The sequence below is a fragment of the Cebidichthys violaceus genome, unplaced genomic scaffold, assembly GCF_023349555.1.
Source record: "Cebidichthys violaceus isolate CVI_PGR_0920_01 unplaced genomic scaffold, fCebVio1.0.p SCAF_36, whole genome shotgun sequence".
Taxonomy (NCBI): Eukaryota; Metazoa; Chordata; class Actinopteri; order Perciformes; family Stichaeidae; genus Cebidichthys; species Cebidichthys violaceus.
Genome location: NW_027176550.1, coordinates 47,501 through 66,527, shown reverse-complemented (window position 1 = coordinate 66,527; position 19,027 = coordinate 47,501). Strand labels below are relative to the sequence as shown.

The 19,027-nt window shown below is 42.8% G+C and overlaps 1 protein-coding gene across 1 annotated transcript in view; it reads right to left on the bottom strand.

The window, feature by feature from the left end:
* Positions 1–1,274: 1,274 nt before the first annotated feature.
* Positions 1,275–19,027, bottom strand: part of si:dkey-89b17.4 (zinc finger protein 91) — a 17,817-nt gene continuing 64 nt past the window's right edge. The window contains exons 1-5 of the mRNA XM_068725623.1: positions 18,892–19,027; positions 12,876–15,634; positions 11,192–12,298; positions 9,257–10,101; positions 1,275–4,397 (exon numbers count right to left, since the gene is read on the bottom strand). The exon at positions 18,892–19,027 is cut by the window's right edge and continues 64 nt beyond it. Of these exons, the coding sequence (XP_068581724.1) occupies positions 3,958–4,397; positions 9,257–10,101; positions 11,192–12,298; positions 12,876–15,448 (4,965 nt within the window). The 5' untranslated portion in view covers positions 15,449–15,634; positions 18,892–19,027 and the 3' untranslated portion in view covers positions 1,275–3,957. The remainder of the gene's footprint in view (positions 4,398–9,256; positions 10,102–11,191; positions 12,299–12,875; positions 15,635–18,891) is intronic.

Sequence of the window (19,027 nt, the reverse complement as noted above, 5' to 3'; positions counted from 1 at the left end):
TTTGACATACTATATTATGACTTTTTCAACATACTATACTATGACTTTTTTCGACATGCTATACTATGACTTTTTTCGACATGCTATACTATGACTATTAAGTCTCTTTTTAGAACCCCATGTTCTGTGACTCTTCAGTGGCACAGAAGTAGACTCAGGGTCTTTCCTTCACAAGATCAGCAGTTCGATCCCTGGTTGTTCTTGTACATGACAAGACAAACGTAATACATCCTGAAGCTGGTTCTATCAGAGAATGAATTTCTTTGAAAGTGTGAATGACTTTCATTGCTAATTGACTTTTATAACAGAACATACTATACAATGACTTTTTTTACGACATGCTATACTATGACTTTTTTCGACATATTATACTATGACTTTTTTCGACATGCTATACTATAACTTTTTTAATTACTTTTTTTGACATACTATGCTATAACTTTTTTAATTACTTTTTTTGACATACTATACTATGACTTTTTTCATGACTTTTTTCGACATGCTATACTATGACTTTTTTCATGACTTTTTACAACATACTATAATATGACTTTTTTAATGACTTTTTACAACATACTATACTATGACTTTTTTAATGACTTTTTTTGACATACTATACTATGACTTTTCGACATACTATGCTATGACTTTTTATTACATACTATACTATAACTTTTTTCGACATACTATACTATGACTTTTTCAATGACTTTTTACAACATACTATAATATGACTTTTTTAATGACTTTTTTCGACATACTATACTACGACTTTTTTAATGACTTTTTACGACATACTATACTATGACTTTTTCGACATACTATACTATGACTAATTTCGACATACTATACTATGATTTTTTTTGACACTATACTTTGACTTTTTTCGACATACTATACTATGTCTTTTTTCGACATACTATACTACTACTTTTTTTGACGTACTATACTATGACTTTTTATTACATGCTATATTATGACTTTTTTCAAACATTGTGTTAAAAATGAGAAGATGAATGTATTTAATGATTCTGCTGTTGAAGTTTTACATTTTAACATCTTTTTCATGTAAGTGATGAAAGAACCAATTAATATTCTGGATAAAACAAGTATTTTGTAAACCTGACCTGTAATAAATATTATTATTATATAGTTTTTTATATTATTTTAAATTATTTAGCATCGGTTGGGGACTATTTTCAGCAGCGGATGAATCCACGTCTGAGTATTCAAATGTGTTTTTTTTTCTGTCAGAATAAAAACTTCAGAGTTCATGAATTTGACATTTTATTAGAAACACATAAACATATAAAGAAGAAAACAAAACTCATCAACAGATATCACACAGGTGATGAGGTCATTGTGACATCATCAAACCAAACAGCATCATTTTGCATCCCCAAATCAAAGTGAACCGTCTGAATCTCTAATGTAACTTATCTGATTAAATCAAAGCGGGCGTCGCCATGGTGACACTCAGGCCCCCCCCCTCAGGTAAACACTGACAGCGCTGCTCACTGCCGCCATGTTGAGAGTCGTGTGGAGGCAATCAAATACATCAGCTTTAAATATAATGCACTAATAAATGATGTATTACAGTTTATAAAAAATCATTCAAATGAGTGATGAACACATTAATGTATCAATAATTATAATGTATATTTGTTCTACTTTTATTGTGATGCTAATACTTTTGTACTTTTACCTGTAACAGTATTTCTACACAAAGGTATGAGTACTTTTAGTGAAGTAAAATATCCGTGTACTTCTTCCACCACTACAAAATACAATATTGTAAGAATAACCATACAAATGTTTTTTTATTTCTGTATCTAATAATTAATAATTCATTATGACAACATGTTTTTCTAGTAAATATGAAACGTTTTTATCATAATTATGAGATGTGGTTTTTTTAGAATCTCATTATTACGACAAAACAATCGATGGAAACGGTAGAAATGTAGTTTTTTTAAGGACGGGACACAAAATGGCCGCCACAACGACTGCAGCTTCACTTTTGAGCCACAAAACATCAATTTTATTTTATATATTTATAAAATATGATCAACACATGTAACTCTAACCCCTTCCACCATCATCATCATCACTCTCTAAAACTTTACTGGTCTTCACTTTAACTATCTAACATATAACATGTTATATAAAACATATAACAGAAGACGGGCAGCTTTGTCCTCCGTAGAAACACAACAAACCAATCAGAAGCTCCGATTCAGCTCATCATCATACTGTTAAATATTGAGTCTTAATTATGAGTTTGTCATTGATACATTTTATCCTAATTATTAAGCATCTCACAATAAACGAAAGAAAGTGACAATTAATTTCTCATAATTATGAAATGTTATCGATAATAATAAGAAAGTTTCTCATTTTATAACAGACTATAACTCAGAATTAAAATAAATCATAACTCAGTATCATGAAAATGTTTCAGAATTCATATAATGAGGGATTAACTCATAATTACAGGATGGAAATAAAAGAGTAAATCATAATATAGATATTATCTAATTATGTTTCTCATAATTGTTACACATTATCTCATGATTACTTTATTAATGTCACAATTCATACAGTGTTCTACAAACATTGAATCATTAAAACTTTTAAGATTAAATAAAATAGAATATGAACATATTTTTTATTTCATATTTATATTTTAAAACACTTATGATGATAATAATCACAATCAAAATAAAACCTGGTCAAACTAAACCATGATGAACTGAACACTTGATTCTGTGGTGTCCGTCCACCTTAAATCACTTAAGATGGAATACTTTATTAAACACCATCTTCAGAGGAAGAGAAGGACTTCCTGTCAAAGAAGAAGAAGAAGAAGAAGAAGAAGAAGAAGAAGAAGAAGGAGAAAAGACAGTTTTTATCGTCTGCAGTTTAAAAACACTGAATTTCTTCGTGTTTGTCCTCTTTGACGTTCTGTAGGTTAGTTCGTCTTCAGCATCTTCCTCGTTACTGGGTTAGCCTTTGTGCTAACGGAACTGGGTTCGCCTTTATGGTAACGGTGCAGGGTTAGCCTTTGTCAGTCTTCCTCCACTTTAATACTTTACAGTTGGTCAGATGCTGTGAAGAGTCTAGTTTCTGCTCTGACCCTGAACACATCACCTGCACATCTGAACCTTTTACGTTCCTCTGAAGTTCATCTCAACATATTGGAGAAGTTCCTGAACGCAGCAGTTACATCTATACATCCACTTCTTCTCACGCCAACGTTCCTGGGTTAGCCATTTGGCTAACGTTACTGGTTAGCTTTTATGCTAACATTAATGGTTAGCCTTTGTGTTAACCTTATTGGGTTAGCCTTTATCTCAACGTTCCTGGGTAAGCCATTTTGCTAACATTACTGATTAGCCTTTTTGCTAAAACTATTTGTTAACTTTTGTGCTAACGTTACTAGTTAGCCTTTGTGTGTACGTTCCTCGTCAGCATTTATGCTAACATTACTGGTTGTAACATTAGTGGTTAGCACTTTTGCTAACTTTGTTGGGTTAGCTTTTTTGCTTCAGTTACTGGGTTGGCCTTTTTGCTAACGTTATTAGTTAGCCTTTTTGCTAACGTTACTGGGTAAGTCTTTGTGCTACTGGGTTAGCGTGCTGAGCAGCCGCTCTCACTCTTTCTCACTCGTTCTTCTGCTCAATGGGTGTCACTGTCGTTGAAATAACTAATAAAACAAGTTGTGAAAACAATCTCTACATTTAACTGGCTGTCAGCGAAACAAAGAACAATTTGAAGCTCTCTGATGTTTGTTAGTAAAATGCACCATGGGCGTCGTTTTTTCTGAAATAACTCTTCACAACTCTGTGAAGTTTAATAGCAGATAAATTCAGATTGTTGGTTTTCAGGTGGAATATTTCCATCATTTAAACGTAATGGTAATTAGAACTCAAGGCCCAGAACATCGAGGTCGGTGTTTCAGAAGAACATTCTGGACGGGACGGCGAGAAAGGCGGACGATGTCCGTCTGGACGGCGGCGGTGGTGGCGGCGGACTCCTCCAGTGCACCTTCATGTGGTGCCTCAGGTTGGACCGGGATGAGAAGCTCTTGTCACACTGTTGGCAGGAGAACGGCTTCTCCTTGGTGTGGATGCGGCGGTGGCAGATGAGCGCCGCGGACACTCGGAAGGACTTTCCGCAGTCGGGGCACTGGTAGCGTTTGGGCTCGGTGTGGATCCGCCGGTGGTTCTTGAGGGACATGAGGTTGGGGAACTCCTTCTGGCAGGAGTTGCAGAAGTAGGTCCCGGTCTTGTGGCTGTTTTTGTGGTTGAGCAGGGAGCTGGCGTGGCGGTAAGACCGGCCGCACTGATTGCAGGCGAAGTCTTTGGAGCTGCTGGTCGAACCCACCGGACTCAGATCTGAGAAGAGACAAACACCAAGTCAAGTTATTATTGTTTATAAAGTCAATCATTCGTCATTCAGATCTCAGGATTGTAATATTAGATGAGAACATTTTTATTTTATTATTTTCATTTTTTAATACTTACTATACTATGAGTTTTAAGACTTTTACGACATTCCATACCATGGTATTTTAAGACATACTGTACTACAACTTTGTATGAAATATTATACTATGATTTTTTAATGTTTGTACGATATAAAAATCTCATAGCATAGTACGTTTGACAACGTACTATGCTATGAGATTTTTATGACATTTATATGACAAAGTATATAACCTGTTGTGACACACTACACTATGAAGTTTTATGTAGTTTTCACAACATTCTATTCAGTGATGTTATGACTTTTTGTGAAATACTAAACTATGACTCTTTATATCATAATATACTATGGGTACATCCCAAGTCTCTTAATTGCATCCCCGTTTCCCTCACTTGTGTCCTTTCCTTGTGTTGTATTTCCTTGTTTCCTCTCTCCTCGCATGGTTTCCTTGCGAGGAGAGAGGAAACAAGGAAATATTTTTTAAGAGATATGAGACGTCCTTTCCTCAGTTGCGTCACGTGAAGCGACGTCTGTTTCTGATGATCAGCTGTCAGTCGGCTTTAACGGCTGCAGAGACTTTTGAGAAGTTTGTCTGTTCACATTAATCTGATCTGTCTTCACTCTGGTGTTAAACTCAGTCAGTCAGTCAGTTAGTCCGATCAGCTGCAGCGTCCAATCACATAACAGATGAACAATGAGGGGGCGTGTCCGCCGTTAAAACACTTCCTGGAAGTATGTTCTCGTGCGTCCTCGCTCATGGCTCCTCAGAGATCCCTCATCCCTCCTCTCTCCTCGCTCCTCAGAGCATAAATAAGAGCTTTGGGCGGCCGTCAATATGGAGGAGCAGAACAACTTCCTGTTCAAGCGAGGAGCGAGGAAACGACAAATAAGAGACTTGGGATGTACCCTATAACTTTTTCAACATACTATACTATGACTTTTTCGACATGTTATACTATCACTCTATTACACACTATACTTAATTTTTTCGACATACTATAACTTCTTCGACATTATACTGACTTTTTATTACATACTATACTATGACTTTTTTCGACGTACTATACTATGACTTAATGCTATACTATGACTTTTTATTACATACTATGACTTTTTATTACATACTATACTATGAATTTTTATTACATACTATACTATGACTTTTTATTACATACTATGACTTTTTATTACATACTATACTATGACTTTTTATTACATACTATGACTTTTTATTACATACTATACTATGAATTTTTATTACATACTATGACTTTTTATTACATACTATACTATGAATTTTTATTACATACTATGACTTTTTATTACATACTATACTATGAATTTTTTCGACCTACTATACTTTGACTTTTTACGACATACTATACTATCACTCTATTACACACTATACTATAATTCTTTCGACATACTATAACTTCTTCGACATTATACTATGACTTTTTTCAACATGCTACACTATGACTTTTTTGATGTACTATACTATGACTTTTTATTACATACTATACTATGACTTTTTTTGACAAACTATACTTTGACTTTTTACGACATGCTATACTATGACTATTTTATGAATTAATATAAGAACGTGATTCGTGTTTCACTTTGTCTTTTCCGTCAGGCGCTTTAAATCCTCCATATCTCGTTGTGGGAGGAGCTCAAAGCTTATGTTTCCTGTCAGATTTACAAACTGCGATCACTTTATTAGGAACACCTGTACAGTTTAATGCAATCCAACACAACCGCTGTCTCAAAACCTTTGTCATGCCTTTGACCTGTTTCACACAGTCAGAGTTAATTCAACATTACAGTCATTATCGTGAAAGAAAAAAGAAACATTTTGCAATTAGATCGAATCTTCTAATTTCTCTTAATAAGCTGATTTTGGCTCTTAAAATCCTTTTTCTCCAGTACAATGTTCATTGTAATGTTTCTATGGGATACTTAAGTGTATGATGTTAGACTGCAGACTATAAGTTAAAGTGTGTGTGTGTGTGTGTGTGTGTCACATTATATATATATATATATATATATATATATATATATATAGCTTCATCAGATCGTACAGGTGTTCCTAATAAACCGACCCATGAGTGTAAATGATTGAACACACTGACCTCCACTGTGTTTTTTTCAGCTATTTATTTTCAGTACTCAGCAGTAAGGGTTATAGTATATGGACAAGTTTTTCTGTTAAGAAATGAATTATCAAAACATAGTTTATAAAAGTGTATAGTAAGCATTACATATATATGCATGGAAACAAAACGTTAAAACAAAAAAAGGGGTTATAGTTGTTCCAAAACCAAATCTTTTTCTTCTTCTTCTCCTCTAAAAACTACTTGAAATGCAGGAAACGTGTCAGGAAACCCAAATGAGACGTGGAGGAGGAGGAAGATGCAGAAATAAAAATAGAGAATGTACAGTTATTATTTCTGTGTTCTAGATCACATCGACTCCTACAGCACTTGACGGTTCACTGCACGGCTTTGACTTTTATTTTATTTTTTAACTAGCACCGGTGCTCCTGAAAACGCTGACAACTGTGTTTTTAAACACACACACAGAGGATTCCAAATAGTCAAAAAACGCAATTAAATATAAAGAAAAAAACAAAATAATAACACCAATAAATACAAGAGGTTACCATAAAAAACATAAAAAGGTTCAGATGAAGAGGACTGAATGCTCTCCAGATAAACAGGAGGAACACTGAGTCGTCCCTTTTCAATGTGAGTTTGTGAAACAGGAAGTGATGTGGGTGGGGGGGTGGGGCGGGGGGGTGGGGTGGGGGGGGTAGAGAGATAAATATGGAAGAGAGGCATGATGGGAATGCTCGACTGAGAAAGACCGTCACAACATCACTTAGTAAAAGGCAAGAAAACACTTTCCATCGTACAGTTCTTACATCTTCAGAGTCCATCATCTCCACAGAACAGGGGCATTGTGGGTAAGGGGGGGGGGGGGTGTCTACATCAACACAGCTCTAAACTCACACATCCTAAAGACTAGCGCCGTCCATTACAAGTGTTAATAATCAGAATATAAATAAATGCATTACTACAATGATCTGTCGTCTTTTTTCCTTCTTATAAAATATCAGAAGTACGATTACAATAAAAGATCCAACGATGAACAACGTTACGTTTCTTTGTGCTTCTTCCTCCTTTAAGGACGGGACGCAGCCCTCGATCACACACAGAGACCAGCAACAGAGACCAGCAACGGAGACGAGCAACGGAGACGAGGAGGAGCAACGGAGACTAGCAATGGAGACAGGGAGGAGCAACGGAGACGAGCAACGGAGACGAGCAACGGAGATGGGGATGAGCAACTGAGACGAGCAACGGAGACGGGTATTGGAGACGGGCTAACTCGTTTTGAACATTGACAAACAAGATGGCTTCGTGGTCGACTCAACGGAGACGTTGACTAAATAAACATTATGCTAATTATCCTCCATGAGTGGTTCTGTCTCTTTAAGACATCTGTACGCGTTTAAAATATGAGCCGACGTAGCGATATTTCATTTTTTTATTGTCTCAAATAATTGTATTCACAACCGAGTGACAGAAGAGTCCAAAACTCAAGGTCCACTGACTGTCTTTTACAGCTGAAAGCTCCAGAACAAAAGACAGGAGACTTTGGTGGTGCGTTACCATGGTGACGAGACGTCAACAACCACCAAAATATGAAGTCAACATCAACGTACTGCTGATGAAGACCAAGTGGTGAAAAGACAGTAAGAGGTCTTTGAGTTCTGGTCGTTTACTTCACGACGTTCTGGAGGAAAAGAATCTGTGTGTGAACGAGGACGGACACACACACACACACACACACACACACACACACACACACACACACACACACACACACACACACACACACACACACACACACACACACACAGTCCCGTCTAAACCACACAAAGACAAAAGGAAACACAAACCAAAGCTCTCGGCCTCCTCCAGCTCTGCACCCACATGGTCTCAAATAAAACACTTTGGACTGACTCGGGTCAGAACTCGGGTTTAAAAACATTGTGACGAAGGCCACGAGAAGAAACACCAGCAGGCCTGGGATGGAGGCGGGGAGACAGACCGCAGCACCAATCAGCTCCCGGGGTTTGAAATGGACAAAAAACCCAAAACACACGGACTTCCCCAACGATGTCGACCCTCACAGCAGCTCAGTCTACAAACCACAGGACTCATCGGTCCATACGAGTCGGGTCGGTCAGAACCGGTCTGGTTCCAGCTGACTGTGAGGCTCATAAACATGCAGCAGGAAGTAAGGCAGGTGTAGTGAACCACGTCTAGGGTCCACGTCAGTCTATGTGGGACACTTCTACAACCAGAGCCTCGTGGGGACGTCCATGGAGGGAGGTCAGGGAAGCGTGTGTGGGTGTGTGTGTGTGTGTGTGTGTGTGTGGCGTCCATTTTGTGTCCTGCCTCCTGTTTAGTGAGTCTGTCACACAGGAAGTCTCCTTCACACACACACACACACACACACACACACACACACACACACACACACACACACACACACACACACACACTGCAGCCACACATGGAACAAAGTGAGGAAGAGGAGGGTGAGCAGGAGGAAGAGCTACTTTTTTGGCACTTCCAGAAACCTTGGCATGTGACTGCACCCCCCCATGTCTCGCCCCCCCCACCCCCCCACACACACACCCCTCCCTCCCACTCCCCCCCTCATCCCTTAGGTTATATGAAGGCGCCGCCGGGCATACCCAGGAAGTTGGGCGCCATGGGGGGGGGCGCCGTGGAGCCGCTCCAGTGCACCTTCATGTGGTGCCTCAGGTTGGACCGGGACGAGAAGCGCTTGTCGCACTGCTGACAGGAGAACGGCTTCTCCTTGGTGTGGATGCGGCGGTGGCAGACGAGTTGGGTGGAGACGCGGAAGGACTTTCCGCAGTCGGGGCACTGGTAGCGTTTGGGCTCGGTGTGGATCCGCCGGTGGTTCTTGAGGGACATGAGGTTGGGGAACTCCTTCTGGCAGGAGTTGCAGAAGTAGGTCCCGGTCTTGTGGCTGTTCTTGTGGTTGAGCAGGGAGCTGGCGTGGCGGTAAGACCGGCCGCACTGATCGCACACGTGGGGTTTGATGACCTCGCCGCGGCCGCGGGCTTTGCCCACGCCGCTCGGGTTGAGTCCTTGCTCTTGCATCAAAGTGAGGTCCAGGCCGGACCCCCAGCCCAGCTCCTGGGAGCCCCCGGCTCGGGGCTGCTGGGGTCTGGGCTGGCGGGGCTGTGGCGTCTGGCCGTGGGTGATCTCCATGTGGAGCCTGAAGCTGGCCTGCGTGGGAAAAGCTCGCTGGCAGGACCGGCAGGTCAGCTCCCTCTGCTTCTGGTGGACGCGTCGGTGGTTGTAAAGCTGGGAGGAAACACGGAAGGCCTTGCCGCAGTCGTGGCAACGGTGACGGCGCGTCTCCGAGTGGATGCGGCGGTGGTTCTTCAGGGCGAGCAGGTTGGAGTAGGTCTTGAGGCACACGGCGCAGTGGTAGATGCCGACGGTGTGGGTGTTCTTGTGATTGAGGAGGGAGCTGGCGTGGCGGTAGGAGCGACCGCACTGATCACATCTGTGCAGAGACAAGACGAGGAACAACAGGGGGGGGGAGAAAAAAGGAGATTAGTAACTGAAGATGGTAGTTTTGTTGTCACTGCTCTGTCCACGTTTATCTCACTTACTGGTTTACCACTTTTACTTTAGAATTATTGAAATACTTTAACATCTAAGATGTTGTACATACAGGTATATGATCTGAAATCCGGCTTAAAGCTTTCAAAGAAGACTTGCTACAAAGTGGTGTACCATTTAAAGTTATGACTTCTACACAGGTCATAGGGGAGAAGACTGCTAGGGGGGAGGGGGGGGGGGGGTGGACAACCTGTGGACAAACTACTGGGAGTTCATGCTGGGAGGTATCTGCTGCTCCCTGCACTGCACACAGATGGACACAAGCTCCAAACTACTGCTTTTACATCCGGAAACAAATTTCAAAGACCGTCTGTCACCGCCTTCTTTTGGCTGGTTACTAATGAATACTGAATGTAATGATGAAAGATCCATCAAACCCAAAGAACCTCAACCATGTCAGACTGTAGCAAAGCATCCTTTACCTGTTGAGAACATCACCCTCTAGACATGTGCAGTGCAGCTAGCTCCAAATACTTCCTGATCTTTCCTGTGATTTTTAGTTTGCCAACACATCAAAAATGCAAGAGCCCCCATCATATAACTACATTGACTAATAACTGTCCGAAAGAAACAAACACAAACAAAGACTACAGTCAAAAATCATAACAAGAGCAAAGGAACAAACAACATCAGTACTGAGATTTAGCTAATATGCTACACACAAAATACTTCAATCAGATCTGTGTCAAAACAAAGCATGAAAACAAAACATCTAAAACATGTAGGAAGCCTAACAAAACCAAAAATGTGTGACATATGCTAACTGAAAGCAAACGGGTTTGACTTATCTGGTCTCTCCACTAATTCAATTTGTCCAAACTTCAGAAAAATCCGAATTCCGGCACGCGTATGGTCCCAAGGAAGCCGGATTGGAGATCATATACCTGTAATAGACACGTAGAGACCTAAATTTATCTTCACTACTTTTTTTTCCAACTTCGTAGAATCACAAACAACTGACGAGAACTCACGTGTACCGACACTCGTCGCCCTCTCCGGCGGGTGCAGTGGCCTTCCTCCTCACTTCCATGCCTACCTGGTTGTCCCCGCAGCGGTGCCTGGCTAGACCGGATCTCCCCTGGAAGCTCTTCCCGCAGGTGGGGCAGCCGAAGGGGGTGGCGCCCTCCTCATGGACCTTCTGGTGGTTCCGAAGGAACCTGGCCAGCCGGAAGGCCTTCCCACACGTGTGGCAGATGTGCTTCTTCCGCTGGGTGTGGATGCGCATGTGGTTGCGCAGCGCCATGTAGTTGGTGTACGGCTTGTCGCAGAAGTTGCACCGGAAGTTGCCCGTCTTGTGGGTGTGCTTGTGGTTCAGCAGGGAGCTGGCGTGTTTGTAGGCGCAGCTGCACAGGTCGCACGCGTAGGGCCTCTCGTCGGAGTCCAGGTCCACCGAGCTCCTCTCCATGCTGATGTTGGCGGAGCTGTTGGTGGTGGTGGAGGACGAAGGCAGGTGCTGGGCCGGGCAGTCGTGGGCCGCAAGCTCGTCCGCCGTGGTGAAGCCTTCGCAGCAGCCGTCGCACTCAAAATGCATCTGGACCCCGGGGCCCTGCGGCCCCTTGCACAGGCCGGCTGTAGTGTGGGTAGCTAGCTGCCTCTGGGTGCGGAAGCCCTTGCCACATTCTTGGCAGTTGTGCTTCTTCTGGGCGAAGTGGAGACGTAGGTGGTTCTTCATGGCCAGCCGGTTGGGGTATGTCGAGTTGCAAACGTTGCAGTGGTACTCCCCAATTTTGTGAAGGTTCTTGTGATTGGCCAGGCTGCCTGCGTGCCGGTATGTCTTGCCACATTCCTCACAGGCAAAAGGCCGCCGTCCGGTCTCAGCTGGGTCAAACTTCTGGGGCCTCGAGGTTCCAGCTGAAGAGTAGGGCTTCTTGAAACCTTGATGGCTGTATTTCATCACATGACTCTTTGAGGACTCGCCCCTCATAGTCTGCATTTGAGACGGGCCGGGCTGCTGGAAGCGGGAACCGTTGGGGCCGGTCCGAACGAGGCCTTTGGCTCGGTGCTCCTCGTGGAGACGGAGGTGGTTGATCAGCTGCTTTTGGATCTTGAACGCCTTGCCGCACTCTTCACACTTGTGCCTGCAGCAGGGATGGGAAGAGATGAAGGAAACATAACAGAATCTCGGTAAATACGTGACATTTCTAAACTTCAACCAATATCAGGGCAACGGTGGAATTAAACACGACCCTTTGTTGAGGATATTACTTTATGCATTATGACCCAGAAGTGAAACTCCTAATAAAAAGGCTAGCAGTCCTGGTACAACGTTCTAATGATCAACTGAAGACCAACAAGTCTGCAGTCAAAATTTTGAACGTCTACCCTGGAAGTTATCATCAAATCTTGTAAGCCATCAGCCTCTACAGCAAGCTCAAAAAAATCACAAATAAATGAGGAATTTGAAACCTTGATTGTCATGAAATCTACATGAAGTTCGCTCAACATAGATATAAGTATACCTTTACTGATTATTGAACTATAACGATCGTCAGTAAAACTTTATTTCACACTGTGATGGTTACGGTTAAACTGTAATTAATCTGCGGTTCACATGTGACGCTACACATCTTCTCTCGTCTTTCAACACAAACTTAAACCAGCCAACTTTAAAACCCAAATGAAATACAAAAACAATGGACAGAATCAGGGACCTACCTCTTGAGATCAAAGTGGGTCCTTTGGTGGTTCTTGAGAGCCAGCAGATTGTAGTAGCGTTTCTGACACACCAAGCAGCGGAAAACACCGGTCTTGTGGGACTTCTTGTGGTTAAGGAGTGAGCAGGGGTGTCTGTATCCTCGACCGCATTGGTCGCACTTGTGAGGCTTATCGCTTTGGTCGACCATAGGCCTACGGCCATCGCCGCCAACATCGCGGCTTCCTCCGGCAACCCCGCCTCCGACACCGTCTCCTCCGGACATCCCTTTGGCTCCGTTCAGGCCCTGCTTGCTCAGGGAGCTTCCCCGATTCTTACCGGGGCACAGGTGGGTGATCAAGTGGTGGCGGTCAGCAAAAAACATGCCACAGTCAACACAGATGTGGTTGCGTCCGTCCATCTTGTCATTGCCATTAGCCGAGCTGCCTACGATACCCTGTTGCTGGCCGTCCGGCCTTTGGGGACCGTGGACTAACTGGTGATTCAGGAGGTCCTGCTTCCTGGAGAAGCTCTGGCCACAGGTGGAGCAGATCATCCTCCACTCCTGCTCTAGGCTGGAGGGTCCTGGCCCCGTCGGGTTATTGGCATGGCTACGCAAGTGGCTTCTGAGGGCCCTGAGACTTGCGTAGTGGTTGCCGCACACCGAACACTGATACACTTCACCGTCATCGTCGTCCTCTTTGTCATTGCTACCCATTCTCTTGCCTCCGCTCTGGGAGTATTGTCGTTGGCTGCTGCCTTCTTTCAGGCTGCTGGAGCTCCCGGTGGGCAGCGAGGTTCCACTGGAGCTGTGGTAGTTCATGCTGCCCATGAAACCATTGGACATGGTGCTCTGCTGCGGTTGCGACTGCTGGCCGCGACGGGGACACATGTGCGACTTGATGCCGGATACGTCTCCGTACATCTCGCCACAGTCTGCGCACACGTGTCTGTCGGCCTGACGGTGGGCAGAGTTGCTCTGAGAAAGTGAGCTGCCGTCGAAGCGATCGTGGAACTCGAGAGAGTCCAGCCCACTGCTGTGGCCACCATCCGGTACAAAGTGGGCGGCATCCCCTAGATTCCCTGGCAGGGAAATTGGAGTGGTTGCACCGCTGCCCTCCTGGACGTAGCTCTGCTGGGAGTCCAGAGTCAGCGGCTCCGGAGACAGCCAATCATTGCTGTCGTTATTGATCGACTGGTTGGAGCCGCGCCCCTTGTGACTTCGTAGGTGGCTGTGAAGCGCTGCCAGGTGAGGGTATTGCTTACAGCAGATAGTGCACTGGTAGTGGCCCGTCTGATGGCAGCGTTTGTGGTTGACCAGGCTTCCTGCGTGCCGATAGCTTTTGCCGCATTCCCCACACTTAAAGCGGCGCTCTCCATCGTCTGGAGAGTTGGCCTGGGGCACACGGCCTCCGGATGGGGAAGACACCGAGCCCTGTGAACCGGAGCTTAGCGTGTCCGAGTTGAGGAGGGAGCTGTCCTGGCCATGAGAGCCCGGGTGGGGATCATGGGTCAGATAGTGGACTTTCAAGGTCTCCAGATCTGGGTGTCCTGCGCCACAGTATGCGCATGTGTAGATGGGATTGTTGACCGGAGGGCCCATTATGGGGTCGTAGGGACCTCTTTTGTCACTGGGCAGGGGCGGCAGCGGCAGAGGGTCACCCAGAGTGGGGGGGTACGCCGTGGCACGAACCGCGCTCAGATTGTGGGGCATGATCCCCGGGAAGCTGCGCGGCAGGCCGAGGGAGGGCGCCGCCGCGTTGTGCAGCAGGATGTGCTCCTGAAAGTCCGTTTTATTGGGCAGCGCTATCTGGCACAGGTGGCAGAAGCACGAGGCCGTGTCGTCGCTCTGGGACGACTGCGTGCCGCCGCCGCGCTCCGAACCGTGGAGGCTGCTGCTGCTGCCGCTGCTCACCATGGTCGCCCCGGGGGTCTTGAACTTCGAGTGAGTTCTCTCGTGGCTGTTTAAGGCAGCCAGGTTGCTGAATTGTTTAAAACACACGGAGCACTTGAAAGTTCCTTGCTGGTGACACTTCTTGTGATTCACCAGGCTGCCGTGGTGCCGGTAGGTCCGGTCACACTGGTCGCACTTGAAGGGCCTGTCCCAGGCGTCGTCGGATTCGGGGGAGCCTTTTTTCCCGTGGTCGTGTGTCTCGTGGCTTTGTAGGACACTATGTCCCATACCACTATTATTCAAATGAGGGCGCCCAAACCCGTCCGACAGGTCTTGGGCGAGACCGTAGTCCCTCTCGTCGTGGCCCGCCTCTTCGGGCACCTCTTCGCTCTCTTCCTCTGCGTGAGCGCTACTAGGGGACAATGTATGAATACGTAAATGGTTCTTCAACGCGACGGCGTTGGGCAACGTACGGGTACAAACGGGGCACTGGAACGAACCCACCTCGTGAGACTTCTTATGATTGGCTAAGCTAGCTGCGTGCTTGTAAATACGACCACACTGTTCACACTCGAAGCGACCGTTCTCTTCCTGCTGATAATGTGCTTTCATATGTTCTAGGAGACTTGGAGTACTCGGACAAACCATATCACACTCTTTACAGGGGAAACCCTTGGCTCGACTCATATCATGCATTGCCATAGTACTCTAAAGCAAATCTGGCGGCGGGAAATCACGGTTCACAACAAAAGCAATGAACAGTGACATTAGGGAGCTTAGCTCTTCAGCTGAGGGCGGCCATTCTCTCCCCAGAGCGAGGTCCGGCCAATCAGGGCCCACCTTGGGAGGAGGCGGGCCTGCGGGGTCACACCAGCCAATGAGGTATCACTGTGGAGACACGAAGAAGAGGAGACAGGGAGGTCATTTAAAGGGTCAACGTAACACTTTAAATTAATAATATTCACTGACGGCTCATTTAAACGCGCTTAAATAATCAAAATTATCCGATTACTTGAAGCTTTTTAAGCCGAGACACAATTCTACAATCTTTAAACGATCTAGAAGTATGAAAGATTATTTAACCATTTGGACAGTTGACGGATCTTTGGTGATACTTTATTTGTTCTTCTTCTACATCGTTTTAAATTGAATATCGTTGGATTTTTGGGAACTCGTGATGGTCATTTTATTTTATAGATTTAAGTATTCATAAAAACTGATGACAAAATAAGACCTCACTCTACAGCACAGGATTTATTCAACCTTTTATTTAGACTCTAAAACTAAATGTATATCAATGATGTCATTGTTTATAAATACAGGAAGTAGAAAACTAGTCCAGGTTTTGTTGTCTTAATGTTAACATAGTTTAAATGTTGATGTTGGAAATAGAACATAAACATTGCAACTAATGATTCTTGTTCTTACTGATTAATCTAAATCCCCAAAATATTAATTTCACTGATATTAAACAGAAAAAAGCAGCAAATACAAACTAAATTTAAAAAGTAGGAAACGGTGAATGTTTGATGTTTTTATATAAAAACAGAATTAGTGAATAATTAATTAAACCGTTTATTAAACCTCAGCTGCTCTCAAACAGCAATAATATTTAAAGTAAAGTTATTAATTAATCAGCAGATTGATGAATAGAAGCCAGCTCATCGTTATTAAATCTCTTTTTACTCGTATTAAACAAACTACATCTGTTTAAAAGACTTCATAGTTTATTTTTTAGGTAGAAATATAACTTTTAATAGTTAAATTATGATGTTATCATGATGTGTTCACATGTAATCTGTAAAATGTGGTTTTGGTGATAAACTTTAATAAATCCAGTAGTTTGAAGGAGATGTTTTCGCATGAATATAAAATAGATATTAGAGATGAAGTATGAGTTGTTTAACTTCATAATACGAGCTCTAAGATCAGTAAAGATAATAAATATAATCTATTATTTCATTGTGTTTTTATGAAGAAAAAACACAATAATGTATCTTTGATGATGATGATCAATACCTTATTATGAAATCATCATCTATAGTGATGTCACTCATGAACTATTCATTAAAAACCCTGAAGGACAACAAACTAAATAAATATTACATTAATAAATAATTATATGAATCTTTATTTTGGAGTGAAATCATTCTTTATGCTTATTTCTGCATTTTGTGTCAAAATAAAAATCATATTTAGTTTTTAATCAAAGTAGAGATTGTAGTTCATGTAGCTGCTCTTCATCATCATCAACACACACACACACACACTACAGAAATAACTATTATTGTTACAATATGATGTTAAACAGAAGGAGCAGAGCTGAACCAGGGCATCGAAAAACCAAACAACCAGTCTGAAGAATGTAGAGGCATCATCCAGACCAGCACTCAGACTCCAAACCACCACTTGTTGTCATCTTCAAATGTTAAATATTAATTAAAACACTAAATATGTGAAATAAACAGTTATTAATAATAATTAGTTATTATTTGACTGAACAAACTGAATTATTGGAGCTAATAACTGTTAATTAAAACAATGTTTATTATTTACAGCACGTGTTGCTATTTTCACAATATTCTACATTTGCAATAAAACATTTGCATAAAGGATGAATATATAATGTACTTTCTCATCGGTGTGTTTTTTGTGTTTCCTGTAGAAAATTGAGTTTTTTTTGCGTATTTGTACTGTTTGTTGTACTGCTAAACAGTATTTATACCTCCAGCTGTGTACTCACTATAAACATTACTACAATAGGTTTACTGTGTATTCTATATGTATACTATGATACTGTGTATTTACTCCTCATTGAAGTATTAAATGAGACATAAAATGTTAGTAAATTAATGAATGAATAAATTAAATATTTTAACTGTTTTTATGAATAAAAACATGATACATTTTTAATAACATAAAGTTTTAATCTGATTTTTTTTTTAAGGTGTAATATGTTTAACAGATTAAAAGCGTCAGATTTGAATGAAGAAGACAGCAGCCAATCAAAACGCGTCCTCTCCGGTTTAATGTAAACAAACCAGTTTACAACAAACAAACAAAAAGAGAAAAACTGTTTTATTTACTAAACAACAACAATCACGCAGATCACGCAGCTGTAGGTGGATTCACACATGGAGCCGTTGTTTTGATCGGAGCTTCGTTAAACTAACATTTATATATATTTATTTGTACATTTTAATAAACTTGCTCCATATTTAGACCCTAACCCACGTGACCTTGGCCCGTCTCTCTTCTTCTCTCCCGGAGGTCTCAACCCTCCAGCAGGATGTTTTATCCGGACAAAAGCGGGGAGATCTCCTCCGACATTTACTGGTGAACCGGGGGGTGGGGGTGGGGGGGGCAGATAAACGGGGGTTTACTTTAAATAAACTATAAATAAAGCCCAGTGTGTAATGGTGTGTTTCCTCCTGAAGAGAGTCCAGAGACGACACCTACAGCCTCCGGACACACTCTCACTGAGACCCCCCGTTTCATTTGGAAAATGGCTTTCTATCGAGCAGAGAGCCATTTTCCCCCCAATGCTAACGGAGCTAACGGGGCTAGCATCTCTTTTTTTTTTTTTTTTAGCCCCACAAAACAGAACCTAGCACACAGCCCGCTGGTAACAGCTACACGCTGCGGGTACGTGTCGTTATTATTTTGAAAATAAACAAGACGCGCGTTAACTCGTCAACAACATTCATGGTTTTATTTTAAAATAAGCATTTGAGGACACGGAGGTGAAAGAGAGTCAAGACACACGGCCGAGCTAGCGTTAGCATCGAGCTAGCGTTAGCATCAACCCTCCTCCTCCTCCTGCGAAGAGAGAAAGGGGGTAAAACGGAAGTAGGAAAACCGCAAAATGGTAAACAAAAACAACAAAACAGCTCAACACACAGAGCTGCACGAGTTACAAATACTCCCAGTGTGTATTTATAAGTACATTAGGAGTACAATGAGAGTAAACTGTCGCCGCTGCAGGAGCTCGTTAGAGTAGCATCGAAGGTTAGCATCATGAGCTAACCCCGGAGCTAGCCCGGAGCTACACAAAGATCTCTCGGCCCCCATTGATGGAAAACCCTCGTTGGTTGTTTTTTTCTTTATATATATGAAGCCGTGTTTTTTTCCCGCGCAACACTTACCCCTCAATCGGCCTCTGCGCCCGCGCGAGGTGAACGATGCACCGCGTGGAAGATGTAAAAAAAAAAAAAAATGTGCACGTTTTTCACGGATTCGGCATTTTTTATTTTTCTCCTCCTCCGGTTCAAACACCGACTT